At 40.4% G+C, this 18,876-nt stretch overlaps 1 protein-coding gene across 6 annotated transcripts; it reads right to left on the bottom strand.

The window, feature by feature from the left end:
• Positions 1-765: 765 nt before the first annotated feature.
• On the bottom strand, positions 766-18,533 carry ADNP2 (ADNP homeobox 2). Of its 6 annotated transcripts, XM_066992031.1 has the most exons (6): positions 18,045-18,533; positions 15,705-15,892; positions 12,466-12,617; positions 11,270-11,389; positions 7,570-7,659; positions 766-6,098 (listed from the first exon to the last, which is right to left on the bottom strand). In XM_066992031.1, the coding sequence occupies exons 4-6, from the start codon at positions 11,375-11,377 to the stop codon at positions 3,087-3,089; spliced, it is 3,210 nt and encodes a 1,069-aa protein (XP_066848132.1). In that variant the 5' UTR covers positions 11,378-11,389; positions 12,466-12,617; positions 15,705-15,892; positions 18,045-18,533; the 3' UTR covers positions 766-3,086. The 6 variants fall into 6 exon arrangements, with proteins under 6 accessions (XP_066848132.1, XP_066848135.1, XP_047931754.2 ...); XM_066992034.1 differs by lacking the exon at positions 15,705-15,892 and having other exon boundaries at positions 12,466-12,578; XM_048075797.2 differs by lacking the exon at positions 15,705-15,892.
• Between the last annotated feature and the right edge of the window lie 343 nt (positions 18,534-18,876).

Genomic DNA, 18,876 nt, shown 5'->3' on the forward strand with positions numbered 1-18,876 from the left:
TTGCTTTATTTCCATGAAGAACAAATACTTGCCACAATCTTCCTGTGAACGAACCAGGCATTCCTTCCAAATGCATTTCTTTTACAGCGGATCAGAGCTTTACCTGCATGCTTTCAGGATTTACATTTGGAAAGCCTACTGCAGACAGAGCACTTGGTTAGACCCATCTTGCCCAACAGCAGGTACCAGGAGTGTTAAGCTCTTTCCTTACAAAGAGAGACGCGCACTTACCAGACTACCCACACCATGTACTCCTAGACAGGTGCAGCATCTTCCCAGAATAAAAATTTCTGACCAAGTGACTTCACACTTGAGAAGCCTATAGCAAAGCTTAAGCTTAAGCTTAATTTAGATAAAAAGACAAGTTTAACTTTTTTTTTTAAACCAGCATCCTCAGCTTTTCTGATCACCACAACCGTACTGTAACCTGCGCTTTGATATTTCAGTTACTTGTTTCACATTTCAAAATGTATGTTTGTTGCTCGTTTTTGGAGTCCTAATTTAATGAAGAAAGGAGTATTTAGCAATAGCAAATTAGTACCGAGACTTCAGTTTCCTGGAAAACAGTCAGTATTTAATGCACAGTATTACAATAAGGCACTATTTCACTTTAATATTTACCTAAAGCATCTGGATCTAGGTCCTACTTTACTTTTGTGTCTCTTTCAACACCAAGTTGCCTGAATATTTTATTTCATAAATAAATATAATGGGGGGGGGGGGCAGAGTGGGGCGCCACACAATTATTTGCGCACACACCTAAGAGAAGGTTAGAAAGCTGGTTTATTTAAAACTGTGAAATCCAATATATAAAATGCTTAACATCACCACTAGATGCTATGTAGGAAAGCCAGTAAGACTGGACTGTTTCCTTGATGCCCCAAGCATAGATGAACTCTGATATGACTTCCCAGCTACCCACTCCAAGCAGCACTCTCATCTCAAAGGTGAATCTTCAACCATTTATCATATGCCTTCCCCAGATGCACACTGGCAAATTCCTTCCTGCCGGAGTCTCACCGATATCAGCAGAACTACCCCAAAGATGACACAGCACAAAGTATCAACATTTGAGACTGAAAATGAGTGCCTAAGATTTCAGGACTTTTACAGCATCCCTCTTTCTCACTTAAGAGTCTTTCAAACTGCTTTATAAACTGCGCTATGCATAAATCTCAATTTTGACCATTTATTCACTGACTTTTTAATGAGCTAATATTAAGCTCTAAGAATGCACTACTACTTGTTGTAGCAGGGTGGCAGGTGTGGGCAAACCCATCGAAGGTGATTAAGTTTGTTCAACTAAGTTTTTTCGGTATTAAACAAATAGATTTTTGCAAATAGACTGTTTAGGTAACTGCATGTTACATATACATTAAAATTCTTGGAAGGGGTCAATACGAAAATATCAAGATTGTATCAAAAATAGAATTTTTAATTGCTTATAGAACCTCAGGTAGGCTGCTACAAAATTATGTTAAAATGTCACATCCTTTTAGAAACAGCACAAAAACAATCCTGCATCTGCTTTAAAAAATATTGCATACGATAAACATATGCTTATTAATTTAAAAAAATAGAAAATAGTTTGGGGACATTACCTTTTCCTTATAACACTGGCACAAATTAACCGGTAGAACAGTTTCCTTTTTTTTTTTTTTTTTGTCTTCTACGAAAGACGAGGGGGAGGAAGGAAAATAATAAAAATTATAGGTTATTACATGACTGGCTATTAATGAATTTTGGAAGCACTGTCTTACAAGCCAGCTGAAACCAAGCATATCCTGAAAAAAGGAACAAAACTAAAGACCTCAATGTAACCACCAATAATTCAATATACAATTTGTTATAACCAACTTTCCTGTAGTAGGGATATTAAATCATACTGAACAAGATAATCTATTGGAGTTTTATACCATTCTTATGCTCTCTGTAATAAAAATAATCACTATATATATATAGCTCTGTTTCAGGAAATGGGCAATTCAGAGTCTTAATGCCGCCTATTCAACCAGTTTGTGTTCGTATTATTCCTCACTTCAAGCACTTAAAGATATACTTAATTTGCTGGGGAAGAAGCACTGCTCAGTTACTACCTCATGCAACACCCATTTAAAATGAAAGTAAAAATCAGATTTTTCACCAAACTTCAGTGATACTTGGGTAGGGCTTCTAGAGATCGGTTATGTGCATGGAAGTCATATTCCACGCTATCAGAGCAATGTGACACAACCCAAAGCAGTTTTGCTTTTTGAAAAAGGAAAAACTAAATGCTGGTACCAAGCTTTGAACAGCATTTAAACAACCAGGTTTCAACACCAACAAAAAAAAGAGTAAACAGTTCTGGTTAGCAAGATCTATTTAACAGATAATAAACACAACCATTTCAAGTCAGTTAACTGTAACACTTCAGTAAGCACCCCCAGCCCCTCAAATCCCCACCACGTTAATACTAGTTGGGTATTATGAGTCACCAGACTTCACTGGCACAGGTGTTATTATGATTCAGAAAAGAGAATGCCAGGAACTTTATTGCTACCAGCACATTCAGAATTTGAAGGGACCAATGGATGTAAAGCCTATAAGAAGTTCTTCAGCAGATTAAAAAAAGAAGTTTAAAAATTACAAGGACTGAAAAATACAAATAATCAAATAGATGTATTTCATCTAGTTCACCTCAGTATTTTAAACATTATACATTTTATTGTTTAGAAAAGATGATGACATTGCAGAAAAATAAAATAAAATTTGTATTTAATAGCACAAAAAGTTTTACATGGTGGTATAAAAAGTCTAATGGGAGCCTGGAGGAGGAAAAAGGGAAACAGAACAAAAAAAAAAGACTCCAAAAAAAGTAAAAAGCTAAAACAAATTCCAGAAGTGTAAATCTGAAGGTTTTAGCTGTTTCAAATACACAACTATGTGTGCCTTTCACAATAACAGTCACAACTGAATGAGACTTTCTGTCCTACTGCAACCCTTCAACAGGCCAGTCTGCAAGTTAAAACAAATATTTCAATATAATAAATTGCGAAATTGTTAAGTATACAATTATGGATTGCTTTTAGTTGTTATAAAAAGCTTGTTTACATATCTAACGCTTCATCTTTTATATTCAAACGGTGCTTAATGTTTTTTAGTTCAGACATACTGAAACCCAGCAGCACAGATGGTTTGTGATTATTTATTGCCTTTAAGCATGTATTCCTCCTTTTCCCAAAAAATGACGCAACATCAATTTTCCAAGCATACAGCAGCGAGGATAGCAATTCCAACTCTTTTTTTGAGGGATAGGGCCTCTCATGAAAGTAGTCTGTCAAAAACTGTTTCTGAGCATCATACGAATTGTGATCATATTGTTTAGGATCTACTGCTAGAATATGCAGATCCTCACTGGAAGGAATTTTCTTTATCTCAGTCCTATTAATCTTCTGTCGTTTGAAAGGCACTAGCCCTGAATACAATTCTTCTTCTGGAGATAGAGCTATGCCAGTACACAAGCTTAGAGGCTGCTGTTCCTTATTCCTTTGGTCTTCTGCAATGAAACAGGAATCAGATAGCTTTCTTTTAAGTATCACGGAATCATGCTTTTCACCATTCACAAACAGTAACTCTTTCTTCTCAGTACGTTCAAGCTGCATCTTCACGCTTGAGTTGCTGTCTTTGGGAGCACTTCTACAACGGAGCAAATGCACAGCAATAGCTGTTAGAGTCATATTTCCAGTGTACACGCCACGACAGTGGATGCACTTGAAAGCAGGAGACTTTAAAATTGTATGTACAGTTGGCATAATATGATGCCTTTCTTTCAAATGCATTTCATAGGTTCTTTGACTAACAAATGTTCCAAAACAAAAGGGACAGGTTAACACTTTTTTGCTGCACCTGTTGTTCACTTCTGCTGCCTGAGGTTTCACTTTGATGTAAACGGGGACTAGCGTCCTCGAATTTACTCCAGCAAGCACTGCCAAATGTACTTCTCTTTCACCGATGTCTTCTTTTGGTAACACTGTACTGAAATCAAAGTGAGGAAATACAAGGTCACCCTGAGCCTCATTACCTAACTGAAATCCTCTGTTGCTATAATCTGCATGTAACTGCTTTTTCCCGTTATGAGTAGTTTTATTGTGCTCCACAAGGCTTTTTAAGTCATGGAAAGTAACTGTGCAAAACAAGCAAGCTAAGCCATGCATCAAGAGATGTTTCATGAGCTCTTCTTCACAGAGAAAACACTTACAAGAAAAACACCGGACAGTCTTCTCTGTCATCCACCTTAGAAAGGGTGCACAAGCTGCAAGTTTGTCAGGTTGCTGCATATCCTCAATTTTTACTTCACTATGTTTGTGGGCCACTTCCATGTGTACCTCATACACATTTGATGGGAAGAGCTCATTGCAAACAGGGCAAGTCTTCCATTGCTTAGCCTGTCTGACAGCCTGACTTGTTTCAGGACCAGGTGGGGGAGCTTGTAATGATATATTCTGAGACGTTAAAAGCACAGGTGGAGAGGGTGCACTAGCTGGTGACTGAGATAACTGAGTTACTGCTCCAGACTGCATTAGTTGGATAGGCATTTGTGGTGGAGTAACTGTTGCTACTCCACCACCAGGAGGTACAGGCAATGTCACTGAAACTGGGGCAAGCGTGTATGTGGGTATCCCATTAACCTGCTTCCCAGTTGGAATCAACTGCCGAAGTATAGAACCTGCAGTCAAAAAAGCTGCATTTTGGGAAACTGCAGGTCTAACTGGCTGATTTACAGGGATAACTGCTGGGGCAACAGGTTGATTAAGCTGAAGAAACCCAGGTCCAACAGGCTGTCTGACAGGAACAACTCCAGGTGCGACAGGCTGATTAAGCTGGAGAACCCCTGATGCAACCGTCTGAGCCATAGGAAGGACTCCAGGACCAGTGGGTCTATTCACATTCCCAACCGCATGGTTGACAGAGAGAACTCCTGGTGCAACCGGCTGATTCACAGGGAGCACTCCTGGCGCAACCAGCTGATTCGCAGGGCTGACAGGCTGAGTAACAGGTAGTGTCGCAGCTGCAACTGGACTATTTATAGTACCAAGAGACTGATTAATAGGAAAGAGTCCAGGCCCGACATGTTGATTAAGAGGAAGAACTGCAGGGGCCACGGTTCTGCTTAGGGTCCCAACAGAATGATGAAGAGGAACAGCCGCAGTCCTGACAGGCTGATTAAGAGGAAGCCTATGAGAAACAATTATAGGCTGAGAAGGTGACGGCTGAATATTAACACTATTCTGACCTACAGGAAGATGACTGGATACAAGAGTAACATGTGATGGGGTAACAATCGGAGCAGAAGTTGTATGTGGAACACTACCAGAGGCACTTGGAACAGTCAGAGATCTGACTGTGTTCTGAACTGGTTTTGACTGCACCACAGTCTGGTTTTGATTATTCTGCGGAAATGCAAGTTGGATGCAAGCTGGAGCTGTGATGGAACCTGCTGAGGCTGCAGGAGGCCCTGAAGATGGAGCAGGCGCAGCCACACTTTGAGGAGGCTTTGGAGCAATATGCATTTGTTTCACAAGTCCAGGTTTCTTAATATGTTCTGAAATCACAGACCGAAGTTTGTTCTCCAGGTCTCTGTGTGTTTCAGCTGTCAAGACATGATACATTAAAGAATCTTGGCTGTTTGCAGAAGCATTACATTTTTTACAGTAGTGCTCAACCAAATTCTCTTCACTTTCATCAGATCTCTGGCCAAAATATATACTTATTAAGTTTTGAAAGTGGTTCATCAGAACATGTTTCTTCATATTATAATACAATGTGTCTGTAAAATTACATTTTAGACACGTGAAGTTTATGATATCACTCCTGAATTGTTTCATGCCATCCAAAATGCTGACTGTATAGTTCTGTATTCTCTTATTAGATGAATGAAACATCCGGATATGTTTTCCCACTATTTTTGGCTCAGAAGCAAATGCACATTTTGGGCAAGGAACCACAAGCTCTTGGTCCATTTCGTCCTCATGGCAACGGTGCAAGTGATTCTTGAATGAAGTAAGCAATTTTGACGAGAACTTGCATAAACTACAGCAGTACGGCTTTGTTCTGTATCTCTGCAAACAAACAACAAACAAACAAAATCCACTTAGAAACTGCCATTTCCTAAATCCCTGTTATCTGTTTTAAAGTAAGTCTGCTCTATCACCTGTCAAAAATGCTTTCACTGTATGTATAGCATGTATCTTCTCAGTTTCACGGAGATCTGTTTTTGTTGAAAAGCAGACTTAAAGATGGCATACTTAAAGGGAGAAAAATTTGTGCCCACCTTCTTCCCTTGTAATTTATTACGCCTTAAGTGGATTCATTTCTACTCCAGGTCATACAAACTAATTATGAAGCCATTTTTAAGAACACAGATTTGACAACTTTTTCTCCCTTATTGCAGCAACTTTGGAATAGGACACCTTGAAGGACCATCTTCTTTTCTCCCAAATCTAGGCAGCATGAAACCAAATAAGTGAATGACACAGATCAAAGAACCAAGGTTGTCTGAAGAGAAAGACAAGCTTAGCATTCAAAAGACATAGCTTGGCAAATCGGATCAACATCTGGTCCCAAACCTGTGAATCCAAGTTCAGAAAAGGAGAACTAAGAACTAGAAGACAAAGCAGACAAAGGTCATGGGAGAGGGGGAAGTCACTTCCTACTAAATGAGCTTGGCAAAGTCTGATTGATTTGGTAAGCCTGGATGTTGAAGGCTTTGTTATTAAAGGCAACTACTGTACTTGATAGCCTTAGTTCTCATTTTAAACATAGTAAATGCAGATAAAAAATCCTGGCAAACCACCGCCATACAATTCTAAACCATTACCTTTTTACTAGGATGAAAAGAGGAGACCTACTACTGTTTACAAGTTGTAAAGGCCTTCCTCATGGAAAAAGGAGTCTCAAGACTCTTCAGCAAGACTCAGAAAAGACTATCTTTTCTCTGGATATGCTCCTATGCTTTATACAGGATTTTGATGATTTTATACTCCAATGGGTTTCTAAGATACTTCGTTTTATCCATCTCAACCCTGCCTTTCTTGGAGATTCTAGCTTCACACAAGATTCTATATAAAAAGTAAAAGCTGTTTCACATACGTAAATCTAACTGGAATGTGTTTTCCACTACAACCCTATCCCAAGCTGCTAATGAGAATTTCAGCTTAATCCACTTCTACCTATGTAATCCCATTTTCATCCTTCCGAAGGAAAAAGAAGCATGTTGTGTACAAAACCACGTTAAGACTACATATCAGATGAGGCTAAAAAGGCAGAATGTTAGCATGATACATGAAATATTAATGTTCAGGGTTGTATCCTTCAAGACGCCAAACAGCAAACAGAATAGTCTTTATAACCTGATGAATTACAGAAAAGAACATAGACAATGAAAGATTATTACCCAACAGTATTTAGAAAACAAAGCTATTTATTTTTACCCATAAACATGTATTTTAGCTTTAGAAGGACTTCTGAAATTAGTAAGATACAGCAATTCCACATGTACATCTATTCAGAATTTCTAATACAAAAACATACCTTCCTTTTGCCCACAGACTCCCAAGGAGAGACATCACTCCATGAAGTGTTGCAAAAATATTTTTCACCTGGGTCAAAACTTTTAAGATTCTAAAGAAAAAAAAAATAATCTGGTAGGTCTGTTCTCAACACAGAAACAGTCTCAATACAAAGCAAGTAAACAGGATGAATGCAAAGTTCATACAGTATTCAGATACAGGTTTCAAAACTCAGTCCAGAGTTACTTCTCTAACTCAACTTTGATTTATTTTACCTCAATTACTAGCTCAAATGACTGCCTCCTGTGATAGTGGGAATTCTGAGAACTTCATGGTTACTTAAAATAATATGGGAGCAAAAACATTTATACTTTAATTCCCTTGCTTCTAGCCAAGTTCACAGTGAACAATGAAAGACCTTTTCTCCCTCTACCTTCTCCTTCTAAAACTGTAGTATTTCAGCATTTACTTCCATTTATTAACTTATCACTATGGTTTACTTTGCAACAGGTTTTAGTATTAAGTTTCCATAGCATTACTATACTTTTAACTTGCAAAGACAAAGACATTCCCAGAACCTTTTCCCAAGGACTAGCAGTATTTCTCCTAAATCTGTAAGAGTGGCATTATTATTATATCTGGAACAACCATATCAGAGTAAACAACTTTCCTTACAGCATTCTTCTATGCAATTATATTAGAACAATAAGTTCCCCAACCTTAAGTCAAATACTACTATAAAGTTCCTCTCCAATTTTCTGAGGCCCACATACCTCCAAGTACAAACTTCATGAAAAAAAATAAAAATAAAAAAACAGATTCCTGTTTACTAGGCATTTCTAAAGATCCTTGGCCAACTCCAACAATACACTAGGGTGTCTTAGGTGAAACAAAAGTTTTCATTTATGCACCAAAACCACTGGAACAGCAGAAGCAGGTAATTAAGACTAGCTAAGATTAGCTCACCTACAAGAGACGTGGAATTTATGCATCCCCATAGTTTGTGGTCAAAAACATGATACAATACTTACAAGCAACGCAGAATATAAGTAGCAACAAAAAAAATCCTGTAGCAGTCAATGCTACTTAATGCAGGCTTTGTTTGCACTAGGTTCCTGCCTGCATGGTGCTAATGTAAGCATCACTATCTGTGCGACAGAAAGGCATGCTAGTGATAATTTGATTTAAATGATCTTTTTCCAGGATTTAGAGAAGTGTAATCAAGTCTGCAATAAGCTTTCTAGCTTTTTCAACCTGCAAGTTGCCCCAAAGAGAATCCTGAAAAGCTCAAAACAATGAACCAACTTTTTGCGTTCTAATTAAGGTATTGGTACTACCCAAGTTTACTTCTTAAGCCAAACACTCCCGAAAGCTCATGAACTTAGAGAGAACCCTTACCCTGAGCAAGAGAAGTTAAGTTCCACACCCTTATAGCATACAGTGATTTTATTTTAAGTCTTGATAGAGAAAAAGACTCAAGATTTACTAACAATTGTTTAGTTGAACACACCAGAGTGAGCTTCCTGAAGTTTATGTGGCCTACCTGAAATGTTTTGCTTCTTGTTTGAGTACCCTCCACCAAGAGAGGCTCCTAGACTTGAACACCAGATTCCTACAACCCAGGCGTGTGCTAGTAGGTCTAGATCATTTTGCTGAAATGTCTATTTTGTACAGAGAAATATTCACTGATAAAGAACCATTCTTATCACTACAACTGGTAAGTGATGCAAATGGCTTATTCTGAATTCTTGCTTGATGTCCCAGAAACAACCAGAAAGGGAAGGAACCAGAAGGGGAGGAAAACAGGGAGGAAAACTGAAGAAGTGAGAGGTAACAACAGGAGAATAAAACCCTCCGAGAACCTGAAAAACTCTGACATTAGAGTAATCATACTTAATAGTGTTACTTTGAGAAACGAATGTAATTTAGCACAAAAGGTTGTTATCTCCCTAGCAGAGAGCAATTAAGAACTTTGAGCCTAACACCTAATCCTGCTGGTCTGAGCTACAAAGAGATAGTGAGCTGTACATTAAGTTCCTTCACTTTCCTCAAGCTACTGCGCACTGTCATGCCTTATTAGAATGTTTTAAAACCAATCTTAAGCCCAGATAAGAAGTCAAGTCTGCATCATATCACTTCATACCGTTTTCTCAATTGTCCTGCCTCCTCAAAAGCACGATGTCCAGAAATCCACCTTAATATTTGAAGAAAAAAACAAAAAACCTTAAGCTACTTCTCTCCTACTAAAATATCAGACACCCTCTTCTACTAAAACGACAGTCTGTCATCATACAAGCCAAGTACAAATCAATCCTAAAAACAATCCTTGTTGCTGGTTAAGTCATGGACAGCCCCAGATTGTCTGGAAAAACAAAAGTTAAGTTATAAGCTTGGTTGAGAGAGAATTATTTGCAAAATATACTAAAATGCTATTTTGGGGGCCTGCATTTCACATCATTTCCAGAATCAAAATGGTCACTGGGTTCCCTGCCACCATTTTTTTTTTTTTAAGTTAAAACAGAAATACGTATTCCTTATTCACCATTAAACCTCAAAGAGCCTTCAAAAACTTAAGATTGTAATCAATTCCACAACAAAAAAACTAACATAATCAAAACATGTTTACTTCAAAGGATCAAAATAGAACAGCTTCTGAATGTTAATTTCCAAACAATATATAACACAATGAAAACAGTGCACAACAATTACTAGACAAATACACTTCCTGAGCTCTTACGTTTATTTAGAGCTAACGTTGTTCAACCACAATAACCAAGAATGTTCCAGAATTAGATATGCATGTAGATCTTAGGTAAATGATTTGAAAAAATGCTTATGCATTTTCATTTAAAAAAACATACCACAAAAGACACAACAGCACCCCTACACAGAGTTAAATTATTTTAGTCCCATCACAGAGAATTAATCCAAACTCTTGCCTACAGTCAATGTGAAGTTATGAACATATCAAACAGCCAAAAAAGGCCACTTATCAGCTGTTTGAAATACACTACTGTTTAGTAACTGAGTTGCATTACTAATACTTGCACTTTTTCTGGTACTAGGCTTGCCAATCTGATGGCATAAATTCTTCATACAGGGGAAGGTACTGTGCAAGAAGTAAGTGGTGACAATGGCACTAAATTCACTTTGATCACCTCAGTACACTTACGTACACTTTTGGAGATATAGAACTGAACTACAACTCAATAAGCCAAGTTTGGTATTTCTCCCTGAAAACAAGTTTTAGAGGCCTGCAGCAAGATTACTTGGATCCAACTGCTTGTTGGTTTTAAAAATTCCAGTAATTTGTATATTCTTCAGAGATTTGATTCAAGTCTTCATCTGCTTGTGATTTTAAAAGAATCATAAAAAAGTCACTTGTGTATTACACAGAAACATTTCACTTGTCGTGTTTTTCTTCAAGTTGTACTGTTTCCTTTTGTTGCACTATTACTAGTAGAGAATACGCAGTACCATGTATAACATATCTTGTTGAGAAATGGAGCGTCTTTCAACCTGATGTACTAAAAAACTAAGTTCCACACCTAGCAAGTAAGTACTCATACTTAAGTAATCCTTCAAGTCAATATGCAATTTTCTTTTCTTTACCCCATCATAAAGATCTAGGGCAGAGAAACATGATATATACACTAAACACTGAAACATTTTTCAAGTTTTTTTTTCTTCAAGATTATTTTACATTATTTCAAATGCTTTACCTTCAACAACTCCCTGCAGCTGTCAAGCCCAAGATCCACAAGAACGCCCTTCACCTTTTTTCGAGCCTTCCTGATATTATCAAGATTTTGCACAGGAATTTGAAACATTTTGCACTTTTCCTGAAAAAGAAATATTTAAAAAGTAATATTTGAAGTCATATTTGAACACAGGCACTTGCATTTAACAATATTATGTTTTAACAATAAAAGTATTAACATTTAACAATAAAAGTATTAAAACATTAAAATCTCAAAAATATATTCCTCAAAATGTAAGAGCAAAAGCTTTAAAACAAAGAAGTGGTCTCATTAATAGTAGCCAGTAGATCAATTCCTTCTTCAGGGTAGGAAGTGAAGGTGTAGTAGGATGGAATCCCTTGGTTTCTTCTCTGCTATCTAAACAAAATTTCAAGTTCCTTCTTTCAAATCTCTTCATGTCTACATGCAAGCTATAATGCTTTTTTTTTTTTCCCTGGAGAACGTGAACATAAGAATTTTACTAAGCTGTCTTCAAAAAAAAAAATTGCCATCAGTTCTTTTAGGAAAGAAGAATATCAACACTTTTTCACCTTGAATGTTACAGTGCCTAGATGAGATACTCTGATAATCTGGTATGTTGACACATGCATATATGTCTTAAATACGACTGCTAGCAGAACCTCGAATTTCCTTTTTTCTCCTCTTCCTAAAGAGATCTGCTGCTTTATGGGCTCTGACATAAAACAGGCTATTCCAAGATTAACATAGTAGCAAAAAAAAGTCATTAAAAACTACAACTGTATGGCACTGATGGCTAAATATGCTAAAGCAGAGCAAATTTTTGAAATGCATATATGCTTTTAGTGCCCTCCTCTGAAGTGTACACAGCTTTATTGCCTTGCCCTTCTCCAGAATTTGGATTTACACCCTATCCCAATCCCTCCAGAAAGGTGGGATAGCTGGAGGTCAATATATAGAGGAGGAAGATGACTGCAGTCAGATTGCAGAAAGATAATTTAATCTGCTGGTGGTCACCTATTTGAAGGGTTGTTGCCAAATGTGTTTGCCCATCTGTCTAAAACATACCACCAGCAATGGTCTAGTACTTCCCCAACAGCTGGGCTATGGGGGCATCATTTGTATGAAAATCTTAATTTGTGGACAAAACATACAATTGAAATGGTTTAATCTGAAATAAAAAAAGTCAAAGAACTCACATGCTATTCTCCTCTTCTTCTCCCCCCAAAGGAAAGGTATGTAGAGAGAAATGGAGATGGAGACCCATTTGACAGATGCTAGTCTTGTTTTCTAATCTTCATTGGCAAGAAGTCTGGAAGACATTTTGATACCACCATGGGTGTGGGTGAACCTATACGGAATGGAATAAATCACAGTGACTAGTCTGACATTCTACTATCAAAATCCAAGCAGTAAAATGAAGATTTGAAATCCTCTTTTTAAACTAAAGTCAACTGGGTACTTGTATTCTCTGGTTAAAGCTTTATCAGTCACTCTATGATAGCAGGTTATGTGCACAAACCCCATGGTCCATTGCAGATAATGACAGAGCTGACAGGATGCTCAGATCAGCAAGAGGGAGATGGGGTTCAATACATTAGATTCCACTGGAAACAGTTCCTTCATCTCAGTCCTTTATTTTACACACTGACACTACTGAAGAAGTAGACATCTCTTGAGCCAAGTCTATCTCACAAAACAGAAATATTAGTATATAAAGGTTATATAGTACATCACATCCACACATCTTAATTTTCTTAACCAGCAAACTTTCTGAAAAGTGACTTCCAGCCATTAATCCAGGAGAAAGATAAGTAAAAACAATAGCAAAAGAGAATCTTGAATACAGGTGAATTATTTTCCAGTTTTCAAGTAGTTGGTCTTCAGTCCAAACAGATGTGTTTCTGTACCATGTACAAGGTTATTCAGCTGGTCTTTAAACAAGCTGCTTGTGAGTAAGATTTTAAGTTATTCACCTAGTGTACTCGTATCCATTAGATACAGCGATGTCCTACCATAAAGGTCATGAAATTTCAACTTTAAGTTAACCCTTCAAGCTCTCAGTTAATACCTAGATTACTATACAGTTTATTACCCATACTCATTTTCTATGGATTTATTTCTCTTATTTTGGACATTCTTCAAGCCTTAGCTTCTACACTGTTTCCATCTGTAACTTCGTCAACCTTTTGTCAGTATGCACCCCATTCTTAACCAGCAAATTGAACATAAAAGCACTACAGTAAAATTAAACCTGAGCTACTCTAGCGAAAGAGTCTTGATCCATTTCCTGTGTTGTTGAAGGTAAATTTATTTTAAATTGTACCCAACCATTGTTACGAAAAACTACTAGTCCACTAAGTTTTCAGAGACAGCACATTTTATAAAGGAAACAAGTTAAGAGCATGATAAAATAATCATTACAGCAGCTTGTGTCCCAATCCAAACTCAATTAACATCAACAGTTCTGAACAGGTCATTCAACCATTTCCTGGGCATTTTATCTATTGATCTATTCCTGCATCTAGTGTTCAAGTAGATAACACAACCGTAACAATACACTTCATTGGAGTTTTACATAACACTAAAGGTTCCCTTCCCTTTCTACAACATCTACAACATTTTGGGCCCCTCACTACAAGAAGGACATGGAGGTGCTCAAGAGTGTCCAGAGAAGGGCAACGAAGCTGGTGAGGGGTCTGGAGAACAAGTCTTACGAGGAGCGGCTGAGGGAGCTGGGGTTGTTTAGCCTGGAGAAGAGGAAGCCCAGGGGCGACCTTATCGCACTCTAGAGGTACCTTAAAGGAGGCTGTAGCGAGGTGGGGGTTGGTCTATTCTCCCACGTGCCTGGTGACAGGACGAGGGGGAATGGGCTGAAGTTGCACCAGGGGAGGTTTAGGTTGGATATTAGGAAAAACTTCTTTACTGAAAGGCTTGTTAGGCATTGGAATGGGCCCAGGGAACCCAGGGAAGTTGAGTCACCATCCCTGAAGGTCTCTGAAAGACATTCAGATGTAGAGCTTAGCGAAACTGTTTAGCGGAGGACTTGTTAGTGTTAGGTCAGAGGTTGGCCTAGGTGATCTTGGAGGTCTCTTCCAACCTAGATGATTCTGTGATCACATGTTATAATGTACAGTTACATTCAGCTTTTCAACAAAGACCACTACCGCAGCTCTACCCCTTTCAGTAATAACAAGTATTTCAACACAAAACAACAAGGTAACAGACAGGACAGTGTCATCCTAGCAAAAGGTAAATACTACCTGTTCACCAAGTAACTATGTTTGAGTATAACTTCTCTGCATTAGAAAAAGAAGTAAAAATATCAACATTTCACCTCTTGAAAGTGAGAACTCACAACATGAAAGTTCCTGCTTGCCTTCCTTTTAGACATTTTTTAAAACAATTCTCATTCACCCAGGAGGTGACCCAGCCCGGCCTGCTACACAAAGCAGGCACAACAACAAATCGCAACCATGGTACTCAGCGTCTTGTCCATTCAGGTCTTGAAAACCTCCACGGAGGAATTTCCCAGACGCTCTGTGAAACCTGTTCCACTGATGGACTGTCCTCACAATATTTTTTTTTTTCCTTATATCAATCAGCACCATTTTAATTTGTGTCCCTAAGGAAACTAGGTATCTGCAATCCAATTAGATATGAGGCTGATATGGAGCTGGACCAAAGACATACAAGCAGGCTGTCCTCGCGCATGCAAGATGTTTCCAGAAAATTCATGCAAACGGGCAGCTAGATAGAAACCCTATTAGAAAAACCCAGAGAAGAAAAGGCCGCAGTGTGGCCCTTTTTAGACATCAGATAATCTACACAGAAGCTAAATCTGCAGACATGTTCTTAGGAAGCCAACATTCACTAGCCATTGCTCATAGAACTGTTTACAATAGAAAAATTATGAAATGTTTACAGAATTTCATCCTTTCGTATTATCTGCTTTGGAAATTCACTCATTTTTAGTTTTTACACCTTCTCAACTAGGAAACTGCTTAATGAGTAACTCTGGAAGGAGAGTTGTAAAGATTGGTTTTATGAAGACAGCTTTGAGGTATTTCAGTCAGAAGCATTTTAAAAGGTTTCTTTGTTAGGTTATATTTCCATGATACCCAGAGTTGACAAATACTAAGGAATTTTTTATTCTCATTTTAATAAACTCATTTGAAGTTGGTAAGTCAATTTTAGTTGAGAAAACAATAAAACCAATTCCATTCCTGAAAATGAAATGAGAGCAAGCAATCTACTAATTCTCAAAATCTAAACAAAAACTCTGAATGACAAAAACAGCAGAGAGGAGGGTACGCACACTACGAAACTGCCTCATGGAATCCAAGGTCAGCTTGGTCATGCCAAATTATACTTTCATCAATTTTGTTTCAGTCAAGGACCATTCTGAAAGGCATACAAGCCCTCAAAGAAGTCATACCTGGATATCCGCTCAACCGTGTGTTATACGGATGGCTCCATTCCCTGGACTCTTATCCATGCTTGTGACATACCCCTAACCAAATTTAATAGTACATTTGTACCAAAGCCTTTGAAGGGAGAGAAGAAATATATATAGCTTTCTATCAACATCTGTAGGTGTCTTAAGAGCTTTGAAAGATTTGACTCCTGAAAATAGAAAAACAGTCAACTGATTAGAATCGGTATTTTTTTTCTTTACTATTTCATTTGTTGTAAATTAGTATTAAATTGACTACAGGGAAAAAACACAGATTAATAAAACAGAGTAATTCTCAAACAAGGTAATGCACTGTATCTTCTCAAATTTCAATTTTTAATCCAAGCACAACTTGATAAAAATCTCAGGTGAAACATTTTTTTTTTCCTGCAACTAAATCAGAAACTTTTAGGGGTCTGGAAGTATACATCTCTTCTAATGACAGTAACGTTGCTCTTTTCTTAGCTATAAGTCACATACCACTTAAAATAGTCCTCTAATCCAACAAAAAGATGGCCATCAATTCAGTATTTGCTAACAAAGTAAAAAGCACTGAGATATGTGATTATATAGATAACAATATCAGCCTGCATCTTATCTGCAAAGTCAAGCCAAAACAAATTTGGATCACTAACTTTAGCTACTTTGGCTTAAATAAATACTGCAATTACTATGAGAAAGGGACTACATCCCTCAAGAGCAAGAATCCTTCCTAGAGCGCTGTAGTATCACACAGAGCTTGACTCCTTTCCAAAGTCAGCAATTCAGCATTAGCCAAAGATCAAAAACAGCAGGACACAAACTTCTTCTGGAGGCCTGGAGCATCTATTTCTAGATTACTCAACTCCAGCAGGGCTCATTAGCCCCATGCATGTTAGGAGAAGAGTCACACGCAAAGCCCAGCTACTCCAGGAAGAAGCTCAACTGTGTTTGTACTTCAATCATAGGTATGGCATGACTCAAAGACATCTCACACAGATGCATATACAGATTCCATAGCATCGATAACCCACAACCTGAGTAATTCAGCAAGGGGACAGAACTGAAAATTATTTAAGACTGCGCTATAGGTTTCAATTGAAAGATTAAATCATTCAAATACAAACCAGTTCTACCAGTGTTCAGCAAGACTAACCCCAATCAAGGGATTTCCAGTGCTAAAACATAAGACATTAGAACTGTTTTTATATCCTTTTTCGTTGTTTCTGAATATTTCCTATAGTTTTTATCCCATTAACACTCCTTAGCTTTTCATTCGTAATTTCGCACGCATACTAGTCATGTGGACACTACAGCTTTCTGGAAAGAAAACTATTTCAAATATCCATTTTGTCTAGAAGTAATTAAAAGTTATCATCCACAGACTTTGAGACACTTCAAATCAGTTCCTTAGGTACTCCATCACTCAGCGTAGACAGAAACTGGAACAAAATGTGGCTGTAAGAAGCTGTTTAGGAAACACTAATCATAAGGCATTAAAACTCTATGCTAAAAAACCTCATTACGCTAATTTCTAGTTCTCGATCACAGGCAAACCCAGAAGTCCCTCTTTCAGCCATGTGCAATGCAAACGCAGGAAAGGGAGATTATTCTGATACAATCTTTTGAGACAGAAGGCTGTCTGCAAGAAGAAACAGGTGGACATCACTAATTTAGTGAACTATGGCTGCAGTCTCCCCAAGGGACAGAGGCATCCAGCAGCCACACCAGGAAGCCAAGCACCCTGGAGTCGTGCCTTGCCTACCTCCTGCTTTAGTCTTCTGCAGCTAGCTACATCCCTAGAAGCATGTCAATTGATGATTTACACCACGCCAGCATGCTGGCATTCTTTTGAAAGCATCTTCCTGGAGGATTGGATGGGCTTTGGGGTGCTGGTAGCCAACAGGAGCCAACCTTGGGCCTGATGGAAAGGGTGGTTGCCAAAGGGCCACAGCCCCTCTGACAGCTCCTGCCCGTGCCACATGGGATGGCTGGAGAGGCTTTGGCACAACATCCTCCGGTACCTCGAGGTGCTTCGCCGGGATGTACGACTTGGGAACTTCACAGCAGCGCCCCGGCTCACCGACATCAGCGCCGACCTTCTCGCTGCCCGGGACAGCCCCTGGGCAGCCGGTCCCCTGCCGTGCTCCCTTATCCCCACACCCTTTGTGAAGCGAGCCGAGAAGCGAGCCAGGCAGCCCCGTTTCACCCGGCATCCCCATCCAGCCGCCAGCGGGCCGGGATGCCGGCACGCCCCCGCCGCCAGCGCCGCCCCCAGCTCCCCGCGCCCCCCTCGGGGCGGGCCGCCCGCGGGCTGCTCGGGCTGAGCCGCGCTGCACCTACCCGGCCGGGCTGCAGGGGGCGCCCACCGCCGCTCTGCCGCCTCGCCGCCGACGCCGCCGCTGCTGCTGCTGCTGCTCCCGCCGCCTTCGCCGCCTGCCGGGTCGAGGGCCCGCTCCGCAGCCTCCGCCTCCCGCTCGGCGCAGCGCCGGCCCCGCCGCCGCCGCCTCCGCCGCCGCGCCCCCGCCGCGCTGCGCCCGCCGCCCCGCCCCGCCCCGCGGCTCCTCCTCCTCCTCCTCCTGGTCCTCCGCCGCCTGCTGCCCGCCGCGCTCGCCCCGCGCCCCACGAGGCCGGCGGCCGCACTAGCACGGCCCGAGCCCGGCCCCGCGCACAGCCCGGGCCCCGCGCCTGGCCCCCGGCCTCCGCCCGCTCCTCATCCGCGGCCAGAAAGAGAAAATGGCGCTCGATTTACCGCAGGAAGTGACGTCGCGGGTCATTTGCATGCCAGGCAGGCGGCCAATGGGGAGAGGGCTTGGGCAAGGCCCCCATTGGCTCCCCCGAGGAAGTGGGCGGGGCCTCAGGTGGGAGGGTGGGCGCCGCGCCCCGGGGGCGCACCTGAGCCCTTGCACCTGCCCCTCCTGGCCGTGCCCCCCGAGGGGCACCACTGGCAGGTCTCGCGAGATATCGGGCCGTGACGTCATCCTGGGAGGGGCGGGGCCAAGCAGCATTGATGGAGCTCACCTCCATGGGTGGACATCCAAGGGTTCACCTCCATGGGCTGGTCCCTTGGGTCGTGTCCATGGGCTGTCCTCTGTGGCATGACCACATCAACCAGCCCTACCGCAACCAAACCCGCCAGACACACCGCTGGCGTGGGTGCCTCTCAACTGTTGGG

This window comes from Anser cygnoides, chromosome 2, assembly GCF_040182565.1.
Source record: "Anser cygnoides isolate HZ-2024a breed goose chromosome 2, Taihu_goose_T2T_genome, whole genome shotgun sequence".
In the NCBI taxonomy this organism is placed as follows: Eukaryota; Metazoa; Chordata; class Aves; order Anseriformes; family Anatidae; genus Anser; species Anser cygnoides.